General features: G+C 34.1%; 1 protein-coding gene across 1 annotated transcript; it reads right to left on the reverse strand.

Moving 5' to 3' along the window:
• Window positions 1-374: 374 nt before the first annotated feature.
• LOC130824401 (protein CTR9 homolog) lies at window positions 375-23,570 on the reverse strand. Its single transcript, XM_057689400.1, has 24 exons — window positions 23,233-23,570; window positions 23,023-23,089; window positions 22,734-22,928; window positions 19,659-19,759; window positions 18,981-19,034; window positions 18,703-18,819; window positions 18,040-18,103; window positions 17,725-17,939; window positions 17,134-17,218; window positions 14,230-14,330; window positions 14,031-14,123; window positions 11,544-11,612; window positions 11,354-11,446; window positions 10,950-11,216; window positions 10,123-10,203; window positions 9,675-9,833; window positions 9,171-9,269; window positions 8,870-8,971; window positions 7,029-7,136; window positions 6,709-6,933; window positions 2,769-3,035; window positions 2,618-2,689; window positions 1,011-1,313; window positions 375-797 (listed from the first exon to the last, which is right to left on the reverse strand). The coding sequence occupies exons 1-24, from the start codon at window positions 23,371-23,373 to the stop codon at window positions 627-629; spliced, it is 3,249 nt and encodes a 1,082-aa protein (XP_057545383.1). The 5' UTR covers window positions 23,374-23,570; the 3' UTR covers window positions 375-626.
• Between the last annotated feature and the right edge of the window lie 515 nt (window positions 23,571-24,085).

Raw genomic sequence — 24,085 nt, forward strand, 5'->3', positions numbered from 1 at the left:
ATGTTAGATGAAAGATTAACGAAGTTATCATATTCGTCGAGTTCCCAATGGTTTCATATCATGTACGGTGAAAGATTAACAGAGTCTGCACGTAACGATAACTTGGTAGCAAAAATGGGTCATAATTAAAATGAATCTGTAAATGAATATTGGAGACTAAAACCAATGCTATAAACATACAAATGTTACATAATTAAAAGGAGAATCCAATAGGAAAAGTGAAGCAAAATCACATGGACATAGCTAAAGTATTGGGAGAGAAACTTGAAAACATTTGGTTTGTATTGAGGGGGTTGACAAATTGATGTGATAACACATCTATTCATGAATCATGAGTAGAGAGAAAGGGGAAACATGTTCCTTAAGATCATTGATGGTCTCCCAAAATGAATATAAAATATAGATATTCTCTTGGCTCGGTAACTATCGTGAGCATATTTAATAACTGAAGAAAATACTCCCCAACTAACTAAATAGTTTTATTAAAAATAAAAGACTAGAACGACTACCTACGGAGAAAAGTCTGTCTGATAAAAATGTACACGAAAAAAAAGATTGGAAATCCTCAACAATTCCAATCTCATAGAATTACCTAATTGGATCCTGAACAATTTCTTGATGTGCTATTAATCAACACCATCATCTGCTTCATTCACATCATCCCTTATAACTCCAGCCTCCTGCTCATGAGCAGTGTTCTCTCTTAATGGGCTAGAGTCCTCGGGCCTATATACAGGTTCATCATCGTCAGATTCCGCCCATGCCTGCCTCCGTCGATTTGCAGTCGTAGGTGCTACCTTTAATAAGTGGACAAAGGCTCATTTCAGTAAAACATAAAAACAATACTATACTTGTAAACAGACTCACTGCAATTTATTTGTGTGCAATGTGTTAGCCTCTCTTACAGGCTAACTATATAGGAAGTGAAAAAAATAATAGTAAAAGACCGCGACATCAGATACGATAAAAACAAGGAAATAAATTGTACAAAAATCAAAATCCGGGATTACCATATCGTCTTCTGCATCTGAATCTTCAAGCCCAACTGCAGCAAGAGGATCTTGAACATTTTCTTCCCCATCATCATATGCTGCATTGAATTGATTAGTGGGATCCTCATATTCATTGTTGCGTTCGTCAAAATCTTCCTGATATTCAACTCTGTCAACTTCAACTTCCTCAGTTTCATGATGCTTCTTGTCTCTCCTCTTCTTCTTTCCCCCTTTCCTCCTCTTCTTATCACCGTGCTCACCATCCTCATCTTCACTTTGAGCCCTTTCCTTCCGCTTGGGTTGACCAATCTTTAATTGCTCCTGAAAAATCCATGTTTTTAGTTGCATAGTAAAAAACCTTCAAGTACTTCTACAATGATAATCTCCGAAAAAATGAATTTTTTCCCAAGCTTGAAGGAAGACGGTGAAAAATAAAGTAAACAAGCTTCAAAAACTGTCTAGTAAATGCTACACAAATGTGTTCCGATCAAATGTTTATATTGATGACCTTACTCTATAACTCCAATGTTGTTAAATGACTCCTACCTCGGGGGTGGCTTTGAAAGAGTTGGATATACACAACCTTACAACATTGAGTGGCTACTACCTGAGCAGGATTTGAAAGGGTCGGATGTACTTAACCTTTACCCTTATAATAACAAAGATTGTTTTTTTATTGACCTTTGATAGCAAACGTCATGTGTAAGTGTGCAGCTATACATAAATAAGAACCGCACATGATTTCGTTAACTATTTTAATCTATTATAAATAAAAATCAAAGAAATATAAATATTATGGTCCCGTCGAGAATGGACAACTAAAGAAATTGATAATTTACTGGATCAGGAAATCAATGGCTAAACAAAATGCTATTCACATTAACATGTAGCACGACTGAAGACCTAGCTGTTGCCTGTCTAGTAAACTCACACGGGCACCAATGAGTACCATCATATTGGCTAGTTGAATGCTATATTCCCTTGCTCCAGAACATACATAGTAGAAAATTATTGGATTTTCAAACACAAAGCTCAAATTGAATGTCAATGGAATGGGATAGGAAAGATTGTGCATAAAGGGTATTGAGCTATTGCCAAACCCATGATAAAATCCATAATAAGATCTAGTAAAAGTTGAAGGATGATGTCTGGAAAGTGCAAAACCCTTTTCTCAAAGACACCCTTATTTTACTTTCAGGACATGGTTCGTTGATGAAAAGGAGTAGTGAGCTTCGGTGATGAAGTTTATTGAGAATTAGAAGTATATGCATGATACACGCTACCAAGATAGTTGCTTCATACATAGATAGAAGCCAACATCCTTGTAAAAAACCGACAACAGTAAATGATTGGAATACATCTAACTGCCCAAGGTAAGCAGGTTGAAGTCCAAAAGTCTCATTGCTAAATTTGGGATCTCATGTCTAGATTTTATTTTTATATTTTTTGATAAGGAAATTTTGAAATGAAAATTTAAAGTAAAAGGGCACATACAAATAAAATGAAAACTTGAAGTCAAAGGGACATTAGTTTTTAACTACTAGGTGAGTAGCACCTAGTGCCAACAGCAGCGGAAACTACCAAGATAGGAGTATATTTTGAAGCTCTTTAGGGATAGCACTTGCCTTGACACGTTGGAAGCGCTCTTCCATTTCCTTCACTCGTCTTAGCTCTTCCTCTTGTTTTCTCTTTTCCATCTGTTAAACAGCTATGAGTGCAACCGTACACAAAATAATATAATTGATCACTAAAACACAAAAAAGAATGATATCAGACCTGAAGTCTTTGTTGTTCTTCAGCCTTACGACGAGCTTCCTCAGCTAATGTGACCTGACGAGCAAGCTCTAATTTCTGCCGGCTTTGCTGCTCTTCGAGTTCAGCAGCTTCTCTGTAGACTTTGGCAACATCCAGTAAGTGCTTGCAGTAACTAACATGTGTCTCGATCTTCTTCTCATCAATTCCATGTATGTTCTCATGAAATGCCATAGCAAGCTGTCCAAACACACTGATAGCAATCTCCAGCTCAGAAACCGTTGTGCGCATCTATCAGAAGCCGATAAAAGCATTAAAAGAGGCCAAGAAAAAGATTACAAAAGATATAAGGAACCAACTAATTACATCATAAGGAAGACATCAGAACCAAATACTGAACCAAATGTGACAGAATAATCGTCAACATGGATAATACAAGGTGTTTTCACTATGATCAGGCTAGTAATTTAACACAATGTGGTTCTGTATTATGTGATTTACAATCATGCTATGACATCTGTTCGAGTATAAACCATTATATTACTACTGTATATTTCAACGTTGCTCCATTCAATGTGAGAGTTTTTTGTTAGATAAATAAGACTTGCACTAAAAATAAATTAAATGTTCAGAACTATTATTTCTAAATACACTGATAAGCTTCAGCAACTCTTGTGAGAGAAGGTCTCTTAAGAGACGCCCCCCACAAGAAGCCCATCATAATATTATTAGAAACTGCAATAACAACTTTCTTAAATAGCACAAAATATAACTGCTCTCAAACCATTTTTTTAACATTTAACTCTAATTTAGACGATCATTTAGCACAAAATATAGAGCAAATCATAAGCACAATAGACATGGAACATTTGATGATTGAATTTGATAATTTTACATCTCAAAATCAATCAAAAAAACAAAACAGATGACATCACAGGTTAGTTGATTTTCAATTCCTTTTGAATGTTTTTACTAATTCATATTGACAGTAAATACAATAAACACCTACTATAAATACCATAAACACAAAATTCATATATCATGAACACATACTTCATATACTATAAACACTTACTTTAGCACCGATAGACACCTACTTCATATACCCTAAACACATACTTCATATACTATAAACACCTACTCCATATACCATAAACACCTACTTCACACATCATAAACACATGCTTTAAAACCTGTGAACACCTATTTCATATACCATAAATATCTACAATAGATATCTACTTCATATGTCATAAACACATACTTCATATACAATAAACACCTACTTCAAAACTTATAAACACGTACTTCATATACTATAAACACCTACTTTATATACCATAAATACTTACTTTATATATCATAACACTTACTTTAACACCAGTAAACACCTACTTTAACCCATATAAAATCTTGCACACTTCATAAACACCTACGTTAACCACTATGACAAAACACAAAAAATATTTGTAATAAACAAAATAAACATATTCAAAGAAATAAAGCAAGAATTGCGAAAAGAAAATTGTGTAAATTTAATGAGTGAAAGGATATTAAGGCTTTAAAAGAAAAATTATAATCGACATCATAAAAGAGGAGCACAAGGTTTTTTTTGAAGTTATTTTTCTTTTTTTCTTTTTGCGAATTAGATTAAATTCACTTTTGGTCTGGCCCAAAGTGATTGCCTCTCAAAGCACAAATTGTTGTGAGAGATGGTCTCTAAATAGGCCGACCCATTATATTGTTTTTTAAAAAAGAAAAATGTAGTGTAGTTGCACGCTTACTCGACAGGATTTCTCAAGTAGGCATTCAAAATACGTCAAGTAGGGGTTTCGAGTATGTCAAGTAGGCATTTAGTATATCGTAAGTAAAGATTTAAGATATCTAAAGTAGGGGTTAAAGATACCTCAAGTAGACATTTAACTCAAGTAGACACTTAAAAGATAACTCAAGAGGGTTTTAGGATATCTCAAGTAGTCATTTAGGTTAACTCAAGAAGGGTTTTAGGGTTGTGTATGTGGTTTGTTTACAAAAGTTGAGATTTAGGATTCCTCAAATAGGCATTTAGGATACATCTAATAGGTATTTAGTATACCTCAAGTTGGGTTTTATAGTGTGTTAAAGGGGGTTTTCCAGCATATCCAATAGGATTTCACACTATGCTAAGTTGGGGGTTTAGAGCTATGTTACCCGGAATGCCATACGGTTGGGAACGTGAGACGATAACGAGTACGCGGAACACTATCCAAGGTGACTCCGAAACGATGAGTATTTTTTTGAAAATATAATTTATTCTAAATAATTAGAAATCAAAAACAAAAAATAAAGGAAAATAGTATTTCTAAAATACTAATAGTAAAAAAAGGAAAAGAAAAGCAAAAACAATAAAAGGTAAAAGCAAAATATAGAGTAATAATACAGTTAAAGAGAAAGAGAGACGAAGGACACGTGATGTTCATAAGTTTGTTTTTAAAACTACAGCCCAAGGAAATTAAATAGTATAAGTTCAATAAAGTAAAAAGAAAAATAAAGTATGTCTCCTTTTTAAAAATAGGGGTTTACACTATGCTAAGTTGGGGTTTAGATTACACCAAATTGTCCACATACAAGATCATATCTTTGTCATTTTTGCTCAACAACAAATCATTGAGTTCATTTGCAACTCCCATTAATCCCACCTCAAATTCCTTGGATTGTTCTCCCCAATCCAATTTCACCCTTTTTCTCTATCTCGAACTCTACATCTTTTTTCTCAATATCAATTTTTAGCTCGAAAAGTTTCAACAGCAAGGGAGAAAAATTAGGCACTTCTTAATCCATCAAGAAAACAAAAAACTTATGTCCAATTCATCTAGGTATTTCGAAATTGGATTGATCTACTAAGTTTTCAAAATCTCAAGGTTGGTAGGTCCTATTGTCTTCAATTGATTTTTGATAATGAAGTTTAAGACAATTTCTAAAATATAGAGGACTTTACTTCTTCGATTTCAATGAGGAAGATTTCTCACATCGTGGAGGAATTATCTGAATTAGTAATATATGAATACGATGAAATTGTTGTATGGAATTATGGAGATAAAAATTAAAAGATTATCAATCTTGGAATAAAGGAAAAGAAGATAGATTTTGCTGATGATATTTGCAATAATGGAAGATTTTGTGACGCTAAATCACTAATCGAACAGGGAAGGGAGGCTTGTGATCATTAATCGGACGGCTATGGAGCTAGTTGAGGATTTTGGTCCAACTGAAGAATGTAACGATTAGTATATATATTTATTGGAATAAAGTTTTCTTTTTTCAATTTTTTTATATCTAAAGAAAAGTCTAAGGTTGAGTTTCGTTGATAAAGTTAGTTTGATAGAAATTAACAGGACTATATGGGTCCCACACAGAACATCCCTATCTAGGGCTACAACAAATATAACAAATATGATTGTTAAACTTAGAAATTGCTAGCCCGAGGTGAAATTGTCAAAATATTAATTGAACAAAGACAAAACTTAACAATCATAACAATCAATAGAAATGTACTCGAAATCATTTTTTTGATATTTTCAAAGCTCCGGCTCATTAGTCTTGTCCATCAATCTCCGCTAATTTTTTTATAAAATAAATATCACCAAATAAGCAACATAAGCAGGTATTGGGGGGGGGGAGCTATTCCTAGGGGGTCATCTCTAAAGATAGCATTGGATCATTTTTTTGATAAGAGAAATGCTCCGCGTAGTTGGAACTTAAGGCATGCAAGACTTGCTCGTAGCCATAGATACAATGCAGAGAGCAATATAATTGTATGCACACATGCCAACTTGTAAACCTTCATAACAGCCTCATGCCAATTAAATCACTTCCTAAGGAAAGCTCTAAAATGTATCAAGAAAGCTTTGAATTTCTAGAATCATAACTAGAAGGAAATTTAAAAAGTAACATAAAAGAAAACAATGTAGGTGTAGCAACTCACCTCATCCGCAGATCTCTTTTCCTTATTCAGCAAGGATGCTGAAAATTTCTGCATCACAACACCAATATTGAATCGAAGTGTATAATTTGACGGAGACAAATGCATAGCTCTCAGTAGTGCACGCTTGCTATCCTGCCACTGCTCAGCTTCATAATAAGTCCGAGCAAGATACAAAAGAAGTTGACTCTCTGTATTGTAGAAAAATTTTCGCAAGCAATTCTGATACTGCAAGCAAAGGCAATATAATGTAACCAGTATTTACGACTAGGAACTCATCAACGAAGAGAAATAGATAAGAAAGCAAAAAGTACGCTAAGCACCATTTTTAAAGCTAAGGTATGATTCCCTTGGGCAAAGTACACATGAGCCAAGTTAATCCACACATCTGGCATTTGACAGAAGATTGTCCCACTTCCAGCTTCTTGCACCTGGAGACGAAAATGAGACAAGTTAATACACAATTCTTTAATTTTAATTGATTAATTTTTTAATATTTGTTACAGGAAAAAAACCAAAAGTAATATTTATTGTTATAAAATTACATATTTAAATATGTTTATCGTTATAACAATATCCCCGTGTCCACATATTTCAACAATTGTTGGGTCAAACACTCAAACCAATGTAACATATTCTCTAGCTGATTTGGTTTTAAATTCGTGATTCCCCTAAAATGATTTAAAAAATTAACCCAAAACCGACCATTATTCATTTTTTCGACTCGCGATTCGTAGGGAGATTAGCAAATTTTATGACAATGCTCAGACCCAAAACATATTGAACTCTCCCCAAACCCACGCATAGTGCAAAAATATGGTTTTGATTAGGGTAACAGTCGCGGAATGGATTCATCGTTAATGATGACGATTCCGCGATCAATGCAGCCTATATTTTGGTGTTTAAGATACAATCCTGATGCAATGATGTGGCCATGTTTTTGCACTATAATTACCCGCCTCTAATTTTAGTGTTTGGGTCGAATTTTTTTGAGATCCAATGGCCCTAGATCTAAGTCCAGGTCCAAAAAAAATAAACAGACTTGTTTTGGGTTCAAGATCTCTAAGCACACTTTATGCCCATCCTAAACTCAAACCCATCCCATGACCTGGCCCAAAATAATTTTAGACTCATCTTAGATTTATTTTGTATTTATATAGACCCAATTTAAACCTATAAGCAATCTATATATCCATTTAGACTAACGCGATCTTAGAAATGTAAATATAGTGAAATATGAAAAATTAGACCAAGACCCATTCAAAACTCATTACAGACTATTAAGATCAAAGATCCATCATTTGGTCTAGGTTTGGCCGTCTGGGTTTAAAAGTTATAGACCCTACGAATCTGTGTTTGGTTCTACAAAAGGGTTTGAACTTGTGACTTAAGCATACAAAGATGTACCCACCACTCTTCATGGTAACTTCCCTAAAGTAGACTGGGTAAAACTGATTTTGACCTTGCAACACCTAAGATCATTTACTAGATCACTAATGAACCAGGAAAAACTAATAACTATAGAGTATAGACAGCAGAAAGATTATTTGCTCTAAAGCATTAACGTGAGGTCTGTTTGTTATATGTGCTTTGGAGACTGAAATGATCTTATATCTGTTTTTCAAACGCATAAAACCATGAAAACCTCAAAGCAGTGAATGTGATTGCTAGAATTTACGAACAACGGAAGGCAAACCAAAAAGATACATGGTATGCTATTTATTGAGTGCACTTTTCTAAAACAAGTAGCACTGGTGAGAGGAAATTTGCAAGACATCACATACCTTGGTAAGCAATTTAGGGATGCTATCTTTCAAGCCCACTATCACATAATTTCCTAATCTCCTGGTGAATTGCAAATCAAAATAACCGAATTATGGTCGGTTTTGGGTTATTTTAAGGTCACTTTGAGCGAATCGCAAATTCAAAAAGCGAATTAACCGGAGAACTCTGTTACACTATTCAAGCCTCTAGATAACCTGATCATAAAGTCTTTTTGCTATATTAAAATCTTACGAGAGTTTTTTTGCTACATGTAGATCGCAAATTAATTAAGTGATTTCTGTTCAGATTCGAGAGGATTCTATGCAGACAGTGCTCGTTGATTTTCTTGGAAATAATAAGACTTCTTTAGCAAAAAAGTAGACGTTCAAATTGAACTTGCCTGTGTAAATATTTCTTTAGAAACATCAAATTGCCCTTTTTCTGCAAGAATCATTCCCAGTCCATTAGCAGCATAAAGGTTGGCAGTGCACTTCTTCAAGACCTAATCAGTCAAGGGGACATACATTAGAAATAATAGAAGAAAACTAAGAGTTTAACAAAAACAAAAAAAAAAAAAAAAAGCTTATGGTCAGTAACATCCCGAAAAAAAACAGGGGCATTTCTAATGAAAGGTAGAAGCTTATAGGTGTAGATATAATCTATTATATTTACATAGGAAAAGGACATTAAGAAGAAAATACATTTGAATAAATTTCCTTTGCTTTCTCCAAATGAACAGGAATATGCTTGACCTGTTTTTTCAATTCACTTACAAGCGCAGCAAAGTAGTTCCAGTTTCCCTAATCAATTCAAAAGAAAAAACATTAAATTTAACAGCTATGTAAATAGAAATTAGATACATATAAAGCATAAGGCATAGGCAGATAAGTATGAAAACTTGCAATGATACAGAAAGTGATAGGTTGTAGTATGCTGCAGTAAATAACACCCAGGGAAGATTTGACAGACCAGAAAAGGTTTAGTAGCAGATTACTACACATATTATTCCACATAAAAAAAAAAAGACAGTTCCTTAGAAACCCAAAAATGAATGACTTGGACAGAAAAGCATAGTAACACATGAAATAGTCCTGATCAAGTAATCACAGCTGAAACATTTAACTAGTCATGGGTTTAACAGCATAAAATCAAAACCAATGAAGAATTTAAAATCATGTCCAAACAACACAACAGTAGATTCTCACCAAACAAACAGAAGCATAAAAATCTTTCCCATCAGCAGCCTCACTAGCAGCACGAAAAGTCTCTTTAGCCTTGACCCATTCATCATTCTTCAGCTCCAAGCAGCCAAGGACGGCAAGAGCACTGGGACACTTATCATTCACCCTTAGAGCTTCACCAACCTTTTAACAACAGCAATTCACACCACGGAAGAGGAAAAAATAAGAAACAACAACGTAATGTTCTAGAAAAAATAATCATTTTATATAAACTTTAGGCATTCTTTCATAAGCTTAGGTTGAGCATATATGATATTATGTGGAGCAAAAGAATAACAAGGGTTCTAGGATTATACTGGAAAACATTACCGCAATTTGGACTTGTATCTACAACTAAAATGGAATATGTGAAATAAATGTGAAGACCTCAAGAGCTAGACTGCACAATGATCAATCATTTGAGGGAACTAACCAATTCAATGCTCAATTGTATGTTGCTTCGAGCCTTGGCTATGGCAGCAAGCCTGAGAAGAGCATCTACATACTCTGGATACTGTAAAGTGGGATTATAAACAATTAGCTGAAAAGAGAATTTTAATCAAGCCAATAAGAGGTTTTTGCATACCGCTTCTCCTCCATTACCACAAAACTACTAAATAAGAAATCCTTCCTTTACCATTACGGAAAATTTTACCACTATGTAAAATACAAATCCAATGACCATAACAACAATGCAAAAATGCCAAACCCTTAATCCCAACAGTATGGGGTCAGCTTCATGACCAAAACAAATCACCATGGGAAATCATTGCTAATAAACATTATTCTTTATTTGACTTTATCCGATATTAATCCACAACTAAAAATCAATTCCAATGATCATCTACATATGTTATCCTTCATTTATTAATTTGTCATATGCTCTTCCAGATTTCAACTCTTCAAGTCGTTCTTCACCCATATTCCCCATGTCATCTTATGCCTACTTCTTCCTCTTTTGAAAATTCTAGGAGCAAATAATCAGAGAAATTGCATTCAACACTGACTACAAAATTTTCTAAAGATCGGTCTAGAAAAGCAAAAACTCCGAAAAATTTGTTTAAAAATATTTCTTACATACTGGCTAAAAACATGGACTTTATAAAAGTTATTCCATCAGGTTTCCTTGCATATACTAGTCTATCCCAACATGAACAAAAAGGTTGAGAGGTTGAACGTGTCAAGAAATGAATCTTGCATATCATTGAATGGTGCAATTCTTCAAATTAACATGAATATGCAGCAATTAATGACACATACCTTGTACAAAATCAAGCGATACAACAAAATCGCGCTTTGAGTTTTATGCACCTCCTCAAACAACCGAGCCAGGTTAAAGATGGATGACACTTTGTTCCATGGTAGTTCCACAGAATTGCCTTCTTCCTGTAGATGACGAAACATCTGCACATCCTTGTACTGAAGCAAAGCTGTGACTGCATCTGTAACATAATTGTTTTCTTTTCCATTGATTAATGAAAGCCATACACCACTACCTAAAGCATCCTTAAACGTTTGCTCTGCAAGCTAAAACAACAATCAGCATTAATGTATGATTCAAAAAGATAAAGAACAACAAGGACCAAAATCAACCAAGTAACTACGCTACTATAAATAAGTAATTCAGCCACGCCGTACAATTGCTCAACAAGAAACAAAAATACCTCAAACTCTCCCCTCTCAAAGTGAAGAACCCCAATGTTATTGAGGAGTTCTATTGGAATATCTTCACCCCCTTTCTTTAGAAGACTGCGTGCCTGTACATTTGTATATAATCGTCAATACATATAGAATCAATAAAAGAGAAGCAGTTAAATGGCAAGACACATAATCTGATAGTAGAGAAGCCCTCACAGTTCTATAGGCATCTAAAGCAGCCCCAGAGTCAGATGAGATCAAAATTTCTCCCAGGTCCAAAAATGCCTACAGATAAATTTCACTTTTATAAACAACCACAAAAAAAATATTTAACAGTTGCCAACTAAACTACAGTCTTACAGTAAATTGAAACCAAATTTTGGTTCTACCATATAAATTCCAAATAAAAAAGAAGAGCAAATAACTGTGAAAGTTCACCATAGCCCATAACGGAAACAAGCTGTCAAATATATAATAAACATTAAATTTTTATGGAAATATGACGCATCTAAAAGTGAATTTCACTTCTTAATAACATGAAGTTATGATTGATGTTATTAACAAGAGTTAATTGGAAATGACCTTTGTTTTTGCAACTGTAATGTTGCGTACATCCGACTCTCCTAACAAAAACAGCCTAGGAAGGAGCCACTTAATGACATTAGGGTGATGGATTGATAAGACATCCCAGAAGAGAGTATTAACACACAAATCAAAAAAATCATTCAATGGAGGGAAGATATCAATCTAATAACTTTTAAAAATCACAAACAAGGGTACGTGTGATGAATCATTATCTTTATAAGAGGGGTAGAATAGTCTTTTAATGAAACTTCTAGGAACGCAATATTATGTAACAAATGGCAACAAGTTTGTTAGGCTTGTTAGCTATACATATAATGATGTAATAATGGGTTAGATCACCCAATGAATATGACATGAATTCTTCCTCTAAAACTAATCATTTTCCCTATTCTCTCTTTTTAATCTGTTTTTCTTCTTCCTTTCAACTATTTACTCTCTCTTAACCCTAATCTCCATTTTTATCATATTAGCAATCCACGGGTCCAGTATGACACTAAGGTTGCATACTTGCATACATCCGAACCCCCAAACCCTTTTTAGATGGGAGCCTAGATAAGACTCATAGAAGCTAACCACTCAATGGCATTGGGTTAATGGATATTAACTACTAGTGGAAACTACTATTGTATGAATTGTTTAATCTATTTACTTATCTTAACAATTTTATGAATAAAAAATTATTTTTGATGTATAAAAAGTAATTGGGAAGTTTACGTTATAAGAACATCTATTTATAAAGTTTCTAACAAATGTTTTGAAATCCCTACCAAACAATGAATGTGAAGCCTTCCATAACTACCTGATAAAATAATGTTTTCATTAAAGTACTTAAAAAGCACTAATGCTATGTAAATTGTTAATATTAGTAGATAATGATAATGAATTCAAAGAAGAATTTAGGGAGCTTTTCAAAATTCACATCCCCAAACTATGGTAAATGGGAGATCAAGGACATAAGGGAAATACATGGAGAAATAGGAAGATATTAGGTCAAAATGCACATCCCCAAACTGCAGTAAATTTGAAGATCATAGTTCATATCCCCCGGTGAATCAACATCAATCTATGGGTCGAGATACACATCAGGGCAAATACATCATATTTTAGTAAGAATTCATCACACTGTAGTAAAGTATGTCGCACTCAATCTCGAAGAATTAACTTTTGGATATGGACTTAGAGTTTAACTATGATCAAAGTCGTGGTTAACTATCATATCAAATTCAAAACTAGTAAAGTCCGACTCGAGTCCAAGCCATTGCAAACTCTACACCATCGAAAAATCCCAATACAAGTCCGGTTGTTAGAAATGTATTCAAATGTGCCCAATGTTGGTTGGTAATGTTGGTTTTATGTCACATGAGGCTCCAAATGTATGGACTAACTAGATTGTCATTCAAGTTCATACAGCATAGCAAAAGAATTTCTAGTTGCTTCGGGATAGATGTAAGTAAATAAACAAGTCTATGTCATTATAAGAAGAAAATACTTTTTTGATGTAAGAAGAGAATACTCAATAATTAATCAACATTGTAAGGGAACCAAAAGCAAATAATCTTGTCGATATCTGCAAAGACTAAGAAACATAATGACCTTGTTACGTCAAAAGACCATGCAGCTAAAACATTTACAATAAAATCCCATTACCTCTGTGCCATATGTGTCTCTAACCTATGAGTAGTTTAGGGCGTCGTATGTACGCAATCTTACTCTTAAAAACCGCGTTCAAAGTTAAAATGAGTTATTTTATTATACTTGGACTCTGAAACCAAAAAACTATAAATGTGTGCCTTCCAACTAAATGGACATAAACCTTGTAGCTTTAATCCACAATTTATTCGAATCAATTCATTAACATTCTCTTTTTAAATTATTAAAAAGGAAAAATTTCAAAGCACCAAATTATTATAATCACAATCATGTGATTCATATGATCCTATACATGTTCTGCTTCCTTCTCCTAAAGGAAACCACTCTAACTCCCCATGTCCTTCTACCATTTATTGCAATAATTTGACATTTAGTTCTCGTCTTATTTTCATCCTAATTTTTACCACACAAGATATATGAAGTATGTAAGGAGTATGGGCATCAAAGTAAAAGTGAAGAATAAATCACCTGAGCATCGCGTGGCTCAATTCTAGTAACTTTCCTCAAAACTTCCAAAGCCTTGTCTGTATGTTGAAGTATAGCATAAATATGACCAAGAGCCTTGAAGAAAAGTGTATTTAGCAATGAATCAGTGAGCAAACGACAAAAGCAGTTCTTAGTGCAGAATATCAATGCAAAAATCCACTTTCCAATATTAACAACTAACCTTTAGTGTTTCGCAGTTCTCAGGATATACCTCCAAAACCTTTTCAAAGCTAGAAAGGGCACTTCTGTAGTCTCCCAATTTGAGTTGTACTTGGCCCAAACCTGTACAAGCATTGAATTTAGTTTATATACAAGTATTAGGAAAACGGATAGCCCTCAAACAAATGAATGTATCATAACAAGTACACCATAAAAGCATGGTAACCAATTAAGGAAAAAAGGGACAAGTTGTAGGTTAATAAACCACCTAAAGATGAAATGGTGTACATTTAAAAGTTCCCATTGACCTGGCTTCGTATAAAAATCCTACAATACCATTCATGACTACATATAAGGTCAGCTATACATTGTTTACGTCTTTTAAACAAAGTTGAATGTCACATGTCACCATGGTAGTATAAACATTAATCGCATTAACTAATCTTCTTGGAAAATCATCTGAGGATGTGAGTGAGATCACCAAAGGCTAGGGTTTTGTCAGCGAGTATACCACAGTAAGGAGTCGCGTGACCATAGGCTTAGTAGCCTTAGCTGGTATGTAAGACAAACAGAACAGATAAGTTTGGTGAGACAGTCTTACTGACTGATAGGGGCACAAACATGCAGGGAGGATTTCTATTAGCAGGAAGATGCAGGAGCTTAGGACTAGTTACTAAATGTGAGAGTAATATCAAATTCAAAAGAATACAGCAGATGGGGTAATGATTTCAACAAAAAGCTAAGAATGTCGTCTGCACCTCTACCCTGTCTCCAAAAAAAAAAAGGCACATCCTCATCTGATCCTGAATGGAATATAAAGAAACTTGTTTCCAGACCAATGCAGGGTAGAAATATCTTTCCTTGTTGGTATCATAATAGTAAACCATTCCTGAAAGTATTTTATATCGCTTTGTCCAATAACAAACAAACCCATAGAAGGTCGACCAAAAGCCACATACAATAATAGAAACAAAGCTAGGCAAACTACATTTCCTAGAATAGTAGTCGAATCACAATCCACTTATATGCTACACAAGGGAGTGTGTCTGATTCACACTAGTCACTTGAAGTTCAGTCCGAAATCAGAACAGGTGCCATTGCATACATTTCCAAGAATTCTATTATATATTCCATTTGTCTATTTGAGAAAGCATCCAAATTTTGAAGTATTGTAAATTAATTTCTACTTAGAAAATAAGACAAAATACAAGTGCATGGTAAAAATGAATGATTAAGATAGAGATAGAGAGAGAAAAAGTTTGTGAATGAGATTGAAAGAAAAGTAGAGGGACCATTGCCAAAAAAAGGAAAGAGTGTAAATGGAGTGGAAAGGACCAAAATAGAAAGTGGAGCATTTTCATGGGGCACAAGGAGTATTTCCACCATTGAACTGTGTGGGAGAACTTACATATTATGCATATGCAAAGTTCAATAGGACATCATAATTGAAAACTCAAAAGTTTAATAACCCTAAAAAATATTAATGGATATGAGGGCTATGAATCGCCCATGGAACAAAAAAAAAATCAATATATAGATAGGTGATTCCTTACACCAAATTTCTTCTTTTTAGTATCTTTTGGAGGGCTGAGGTGGTAGGGAGATACATATTGCGAAAAGATAGATGCGCCATAAAAATATAAATAAACATTGATAAAAATTAACAAGGCCGACGAAAGGAGCTTGAAGAATTGTTGACCTCTCTAAAAAAAACAAGTTATAAACCAAAGCAAAAGTCATCAATGCTAAAGTCAATAAAAATCCAACTGACAAGCTTCTAAAGGAAGAGAGCTAACTAATTAACAATTTAATAGAAATTTAGTGAGTCAAGAACGAGTAATCAGAGATAATTTAGAAAGAAAATCAACCATCATAGAGAAATAGGAAAGTAATAAAAGCTCAATTCACAAAAAAAATGAACTTTTTGACTGACTAATAAACTAGGTTTAATTGACAATTATTTTTATTATAGACATTTAATTAGTAAATTTTAATTCAAAGCTTCTTTAGTTTCATCATATTTTTATAGTCCAACAACCTGTACATCCCTTCATGAGTGGTCAAATCGAGTCTTCTACATTGCATAGAACAAAATCGAACTACTAAAAACTGAATTCTGAAAACAAAAAACGGATATGAGCTACAATTGAGTCATATAATTTACCGATGACCAAAAATGTGAGGGTTTACCTAAAAACACAACAAATTTTCTCTTCTTTTCAAATTTTCCTTCTCTCTTAGTAATTTCAATCCATCATCTTCCCCTTTTAAAAAGAGGGGTGGTGAGACCATCCCACTTCCAATGCTTCATACCAGACCAGTATAACACAAATTTAAAAAGATATTACATGATGCTTGGTTTCTAGCTCAATTTTTACAAGACCGCATATTTCTTTACTAGCAATGCAATAAAGTTCAATAAATATTGTCAAATTGATACAAATAAATGAATCTAGCTATTAGTTATCCTTAATGAGTACAGACGAATTCATTAAAAAATACAAATAATAAAAAGGCTTCACAAAGGCAGTAGGCAAACTTGGGACCATATCCACTTAAGTCTAACAGTTTAACCACCGATGATCATGAATATTTGAAACAAAAAGTATGTCAAGGATAGACAAACATTTTTTCACATGTAATCATCTCTAGGTTGATTTAAAACCCATGCCTACCAATCTGCCAATTTCTGAAGCTAAAAACATACTAGTGTGAAAAACAATCATTCCAATCATCTTATACTAATGAAATCGAATATAATACATAGTTGTTCTCCACTCTATTCGGCCTAATCCTTAATATACATACTATGTAGTTTCCTTTAATATAGAAGGACACAAAGACACATCAATATGCCACCAAACAAACTAATCACCTTGTATTAAACAAAGTTAATCCAAACAACATCAGGATTTAGCAGGCATACCATAGAATGGTAACACAAATTCCTGAGGCTTGCTGCTCTCTTTAACAGAGGCCATATAATACCGTCCAGCCTTTTCATAATCCCCCTGTAAAAAGGATACAACAAAAATTTAGAGCATAAAAATGAGTCAGCAAAGTTATTAACAACAACAATCTGCCATAGAGAAAAGGGAAAAAATTTCATCAAGCCAAAGGATATCTGGTTCATTAGAGGAAAAACGCAGAAAGATAGATGAATCATAAAGGCCAGAAAAATAAGTTTCAATAGGATATCATGGGCAGAAATGCATGAAGCAGAAGTTGTTTCATTTGATAATTTACATCATAATAGATGATCACTTGGTGTAACAGAAAGAAGGATAGTTGATATAAGGTTTAGGCAGCATAACAAAAAAAAAGACGGGGGTAATCATCCAAATACACAGGAAGAAAGTAAATGAAGATTACTATTAAGAAAAAAAAAACAAAAAAATCGCAAAAGATCTTTTTCTCGTTGGTCAGTAACTAGTCTCTACCGTACATCGAAAAAGGGTAGGTATCAAGTAAATGCAACATTTATTTACAGAAAAACAAGTCGAACATCTTTTCAGACCTTGCTATGATAAGACCGAGCCAAATTATAGTACGAATGAGCCTTAGTTGGTCCATGATTTGTAACAGCCAAGGCCGTTTCTGTCAACTGCTCAACTAAAAAATGTTGACCCGTGAAAAAGAAGTGATTCGCCAGATAATTCAATGACAAGGCATTGTATGGATAAATTTCAAATGCAAGCAGCATCCTTTCCATCCCCCTTCGGATCCCAACAGCTGCATGTATTTCAACAAAGACAAGTTACAGCCCAACAATACTAGACAGATAATTAAGCTCAAAATCAACCAGCATTCTAAAACTTAACGAATCACTAACCATCATTTGCATGCAAATCCAAAACCCCAAGAGCCACAAGAGCTTCAACATTTTCTGGATCCAACTGTAAATCCGAAAACCAATATGAGTACACGAGAGATTATATCAAACATGATATCCTAGGACTGGGTGAGAGATAAAGTGAACTATTCCCATGACCCCAGCCCGAAAAGAAAAATAAACGAGTACAAATATAGAGGTTGAATTTTTAAGGAAAAGTAACTTTAGAAATTAGGGCATCCGTTCAAAAGTAATCCCATCTTTTTCAACAAAAGAACAATAAAACACCATTGACAATTAAGTTGACTTTTTTAGCAACTCTATAGCTTATGACTTACCTGAACTTATTTGAACATATTAAGACTTTATATGCACTTATCTGAATCATTGGCCCATAATTAGACCTAATATGGATTTTGTGCGCCCTTAATTTGTACTTTTTCTTAAAGCAAGTCACAGGTCTGAAACTCTGAATTTAAGAATTTGACCATCTTATGAAAAATTTCCTTGATTTTGTTCAAAATGAAGTGCCAACTACCTATACTAATTCCACAACAAAATGACTATGAGGTGTGCATCGTGCACACACTTCTATTGACATGGATAATCTTCGCCTTATCCCTGAAAATATGTCAAAGCAACAATAAAGCCAAGTTTGATTACCTGCATTACACGTTCAAAAGCTTGACGGGCCTTTTCAAACTGACCCAACTTGTAGCGACATAGCCCTATGCCTAGTCTGACCGCTCCAGGACAATCAGGGTACACTCTCAAAGCTCTCTAACAAAATTTCATAAAAACAAATTAATAAAAAATAGAGATACTCCATTTGCAAGCATTATAAGTAACCTAAATAGCACAAGGACTCAAAGTAACCCTTCTACCAGTAATTTCATACCAAAAAAAATACAATACATAAACTTAGCCACGCTTAAACAAACCTTGTACAATTCCAAGGACTCAGAATAACGTCCACGATTGAACTGCACAGATGCCTGCAGTCACGTAGAAAATTAGCTCAAACAGAATACGCTTAAAGGGAACAACAGCGAGAATATGTACACAAAGGGAAAAGCACTCAGTTAATCATAAGCCAATGCTAGGTTAAAGTGACCAAGTTTCATTGACTGTATTCTGAAGCGATTTCTCTGCTCAAAGAAGTATTTTGCTTGATTACACCGATGAGCCTTATACTGGACTATTAAAACATATTGTGTTTTGAATGGCTCACTTACCCTGTTTATGTTTTTTATTATTCACAATATACAACTAAAAAACAAAACAGGGTGAGTGGGCCGCTTCAAACACAAAACTTAGAGAAAGTTAATTTTAACTTGATAAGACAATTCAGCATACTGAAACCAAATGCTTCACCTTGGAAGAGACAAATGCTTCAGATCTAAATTGTTATCCTATCAACAGGTATCTAAAAGCTTAATGTCACATTAAGTAGACAATATAACAATTCTATAATTGTCTTTCACAAAACTACCATCAGAGCTATTATGACAAAAAAAAAAAAAAAAATTAACAGCATTAAGCTGATCTACAAACTCTGCAAAATATAGTAAAGCAATACCCAGCCCTCTACATTCCCCGTAGATAGAGATCACAAATACCTGTCCAAGAAGAGCAGGTACATTATCGGGATCACCATCAAGTACAATTTTGAATGTATTAAATGCCTGCTCTACATCACCCTTAGCAAGTAAAAGCTGACCTACAGTCATCAAAAATAGTAAAAAGCTAACCAATTAAAAAGCTCACCAATTAATCAATATTGAGAGAATTCGGTGGACAAAGGATAAATATAGAGACATAAAAGAACAACACCTGCTCGAACGCACAACTCCAATGACAAAGAGCTGTTCAAAAATATTGGAGATTTCTAGAGAACATTTGAATTTCAAAAGGAGTACAATTGTAAAGACCCATGATTTAGAAGGCCCTCCGTTCCTATCCAACCCTATCCCTTAAAAAAAGAAAGAAAAGAAAAACCTACAAACAAAAACCAACCCTACCAATATAGGAAATGATCAATTCTACAAGAACCAAGAATAATTTAACGGTATTCGCGCAAAAATGCTGGAATCCAAGTCTCAAACGACAGAAAACGCCTCAAAAAGACAAAAACCTAGCTGAATGCTTTTATTGCAATTTGTTTCCTTTCACGGCTCCCAATATACTCATAAAACACTGAAAAACCAAAGTATTTGCTCATTTGATGTCTCTTGGAACAGCTCATGAAGATAGATATGGGTTAAACGGTCCAACACCTTATGTTACTCATCAAATCAGGTACCTCTTTCAATGGCTAATGAAATCCTCATGATCAGTTTATCACCAAACAAAAAACTATAAAATGACAGAAATCCTCTTGATTACAATTTATTCACCACTTTGGGCTAAATGTAGTCTATTTCATATCAAAATGAAGTATTCAATACTCTTAGAAAGAAAAGGACTTCTAGTATATACGTACTGATGTATTAACAAAAGGCAATCATGCAGAGTAGTTAGAAGTGTAATGTGCTCAAAATAGTAAAACATTCCACATAGACACACATACATTCAACAATCAAGGATAGAAGGTGGGAATATTGTAGGTTCACCACTGCATTCACCCTACTTGGCACGCGTATAGGTACGAGTTTGGTGGGTAGTGGATGATTATAAGTATGAAAAGTCATACTCAAACAAATAGCAGATAACTATTGGGTATGCCTAATATTCACATACACAACACCCGCTTGTTTCAAACCCACATTTATACTAAATTTCATTAATAAAAATTAGCATCATCAATTTTAAAAAATTTAACAAAAATATTGTATGAACATAAAATTTAGGTGTCAATTTATTGACATAGACTAAAGTGGGCTTGCTCTAAGTATTGTAATTTACACTTTGAGCTTGGAAATTTGATCTTGTACCAAAACATTCAGCATTCTTCTCTTTGTTGTCGGAGCAAGGCCATATTGGGTAGACATAGTGGGTGTAGACATGGCTTTAGCAATGTAACCACGTATGTCAACATGAGTGTTGTAATATCAGGTTTGACTAAGCGGCGATACACATAAACAGTTAATATCCACATGAACAGTTTAGAAAAGGAGAAGTTTAGTTTAAGTTTGAAGATGAGAAAGGAATGTATTGTGGAGATAAGAACATAATTTATGTTTAAGGGTTTATAAATGGCATGGGAAAGAAGAAAGGACGAAGGTTTAAGAAGAGCTCTTTAGGGCTAGGGTTTAGATGAAGGGAAGGAGAAAATTGTGATGTGTTTACGATATGGCATGGGACCTTTGATGAGTGTTTAATGATGGGCTTTGCTGATACAAGCGTGGGAAAGGAAGAGAGAAAAGTGAGGATTGGTTCTTTGTGGTTTTATGAGAGGGGCGAAGATACTAGGATAGTTTAGCACTCTTAGGGTTAAGCCAATACAGAAACCCTTCATTACAACTAACTTACTAAGGTATCCAAGAACGTTGTGACCTTAACTAAGTCACTAGCAATTACCAACACTCCCAATTCTAAATGAGTTAACAAAGACAAAATCTAATATTTTTGTGAAAATTCAACTTCATTTCATTACTCGTCCAAATGGATTTATTATAATACAAAGCACAATTTGAAACAAACATACGACTGAAATGAAAAAGTAAATGAAAATAAACTAATTGTAACAAAGTCCAAAACAATTGAACTCTTCACACAGTTTCCACCTTATTTGCATGCCGTACGCACGTCTTCATTATGTATCTTTGCTCCTATTCCTTTTCTTTGACTTATTCAAATGGTATTGAAACAAGCATGGGCTAAATTTTGGTCCTCCTAGATTGCAGCTTGGTCATGCACTTCTTGGGAAACTCTCCTTAAGTTTTTCAACCCTCTGAATGGTTCAAAAGAGTTTTAAACTTGAATGTCAATTGAAATGGCTCTATTTATTCTTCCTCCTACTTTTAAAGGTGTGTACTTGATGTTTGTCTAAAGTCTAGACCTTAGATACACTTTTTATTACAACTCAAGAAAACATAAGACTTAACTAAAAGGTTGCCATGAAGATCTAAACACCAAAGATGAAAAACAAGAATAAGGAACTAATGAACAACATGAAAGAACCTCTTGGTTGTCACTGGCGCTATTCTTGGACATGAAACACCTCTTGAATGCTTGTGGCCTAAGTTATAACTTCAAGATCCTTGGATTTGTTTAGTGGGACTAGTTCAACATCAATGGGCTAGGACATTTTTACCCTTTTAGTTGGTAGGTAGTTATGTGGTAGGTATGAACGAATGAGAAATTTAGGTGGGTGGGTATGGGTCATGGTTATGCATCTTGCTCTAAATTCTCATTCATAATTTTCCCTTCACGAAGTATACTTGAATTTCTACATGCATCACAATCCAATTATGTCCTTAAGATTTTCAACAATGAGAAAAGCAATAATACACAGAATTCCACAGTATTGCATACTAAATTCTACAACTTTATGTTGGGATAATGACTGGGGGCAGCACAAGATGATAGGACTATGAAACATTAGGCAACCACTTTGTTTACTTTAGGGAGAAACACCTGCACATAACTAGGTTAAACTTTCATTTAAATTCACAGGAAAATAGCGATGTACGAATACAAAGTCTATAGTTACAAAACCATATACAACCATGATGACAAAGAGCATAGCATACCTTTGCCCACCCAAGTAGACGATTCATGCATGTCAATTCTCGATGCCTTATTGTAGTATTGTGTTGCTGAAGTAAAATGGTTGTCCTTTTCCTTAGGATTTGTTTCGATTTTTCCAAGGTAACTGTAATAAGCGCCCAATGCATTTAATATAGCAATCCTTTCGTATCTCACTTCTGCATAGTATTCATTGATTTCTGAAAATTTTGAACCCAAAACTCCGTAAGAGTGAAGAAACCCAAGTAACTCTCTAGTCAAAGCCTCAAAGTCGTGGAAATTAGTAAATTTAACCTGGACTAGAACCTTCCTCCAAAATTTGGCGAAACTGTTCAATCTTCCCTTGTTTAAAGTACTCTCTCTACACATTCAAAAAAACCTAAAATTAAAGTTTTCCTAATCCCAATTAAACCTTACTACAGAAGAAATATGAAATTAAAAAATCCTAATTAACACTAGATTGCTTAAAAAATTTGATAAAGAAAACAAAAATTGAGGAAAAACCGCAATGATTAGCCAGAGGTCGAGAGGAGCTTGTTCGGCTTTAAGGATGTCGAGAATGTCAGTAGCATCACGAGGTAACTGATCGAGAGAAACTCGAACTTCTTCCTCAGAGCCCTGCACCGGAATATAAACGCACGCCATTAATGGATGGATGTATGAATGAATTGGTTACTTCATAAACCCTAATTCGTCTACTCTTCTTCTTCCTCTGTCGACTGATCAATAAGGTCCTTTGTAAACGGTTATTTGTTTTGTATTGGGATTTCACGTAGTTAGTTCGACTTTCCCCTCTTTTTTTGGGTGGATTTTTAGTAATTTTCCTTGACCGAATTCACAATCAATATTCAACCCTGGTAACGAATTTTTACATAAAAACTTATTTATACGCAAGTTTTTGTGATGGTTTCTTTGGCATACTATCTTTAATTGGATTGGTCTAAAAAGAAAAATATAGAGTAAATTTTTCGATAGGCATTTAAAATATTTTAAGTGCTTAAGTACTTATTCGTTGGGTATTAAGTATATTGTAAGTATGTATTAAAAATATTATAAGTTGGCATTAAGGATAAAAAATTGCAATTTTGACTTAGAAGTAATCAATTTTGACATTGAAGTGATCAATTTCTACTTATAGGTTTTGGAACCTTAAATGGATCAATTATGATCTGTTTAAAGTCATCAATTTCAACGTTAAAGTGATCAGATAAGTTCTTAAAGTGATCAATAATATATAAAATGATCAAGTATAATATTAAAGCGAACAACTTTAATTTGATAACTAACAAATTTAAAAATAATCATGATTTGATTTTCACCTAGTCATCCTCTTCCCTCAACCTAATCTGTATGCGAA

Source organism: Amaranthus tricolor, chromosome 9, assembly GCF_026212465.1.
Source record: "Amaranthus tricolor cultivar Red isolate AtriRed21 chromosome 9, ASM2621246v1, whole genome shotgun sequence".
NCBI lineage: Eukaryota > Viridiplantae > Streptophyta > Magnoliopsida > Caryophyllales > Amaranthaceae > Amaranthus > Amaranthus tricolor.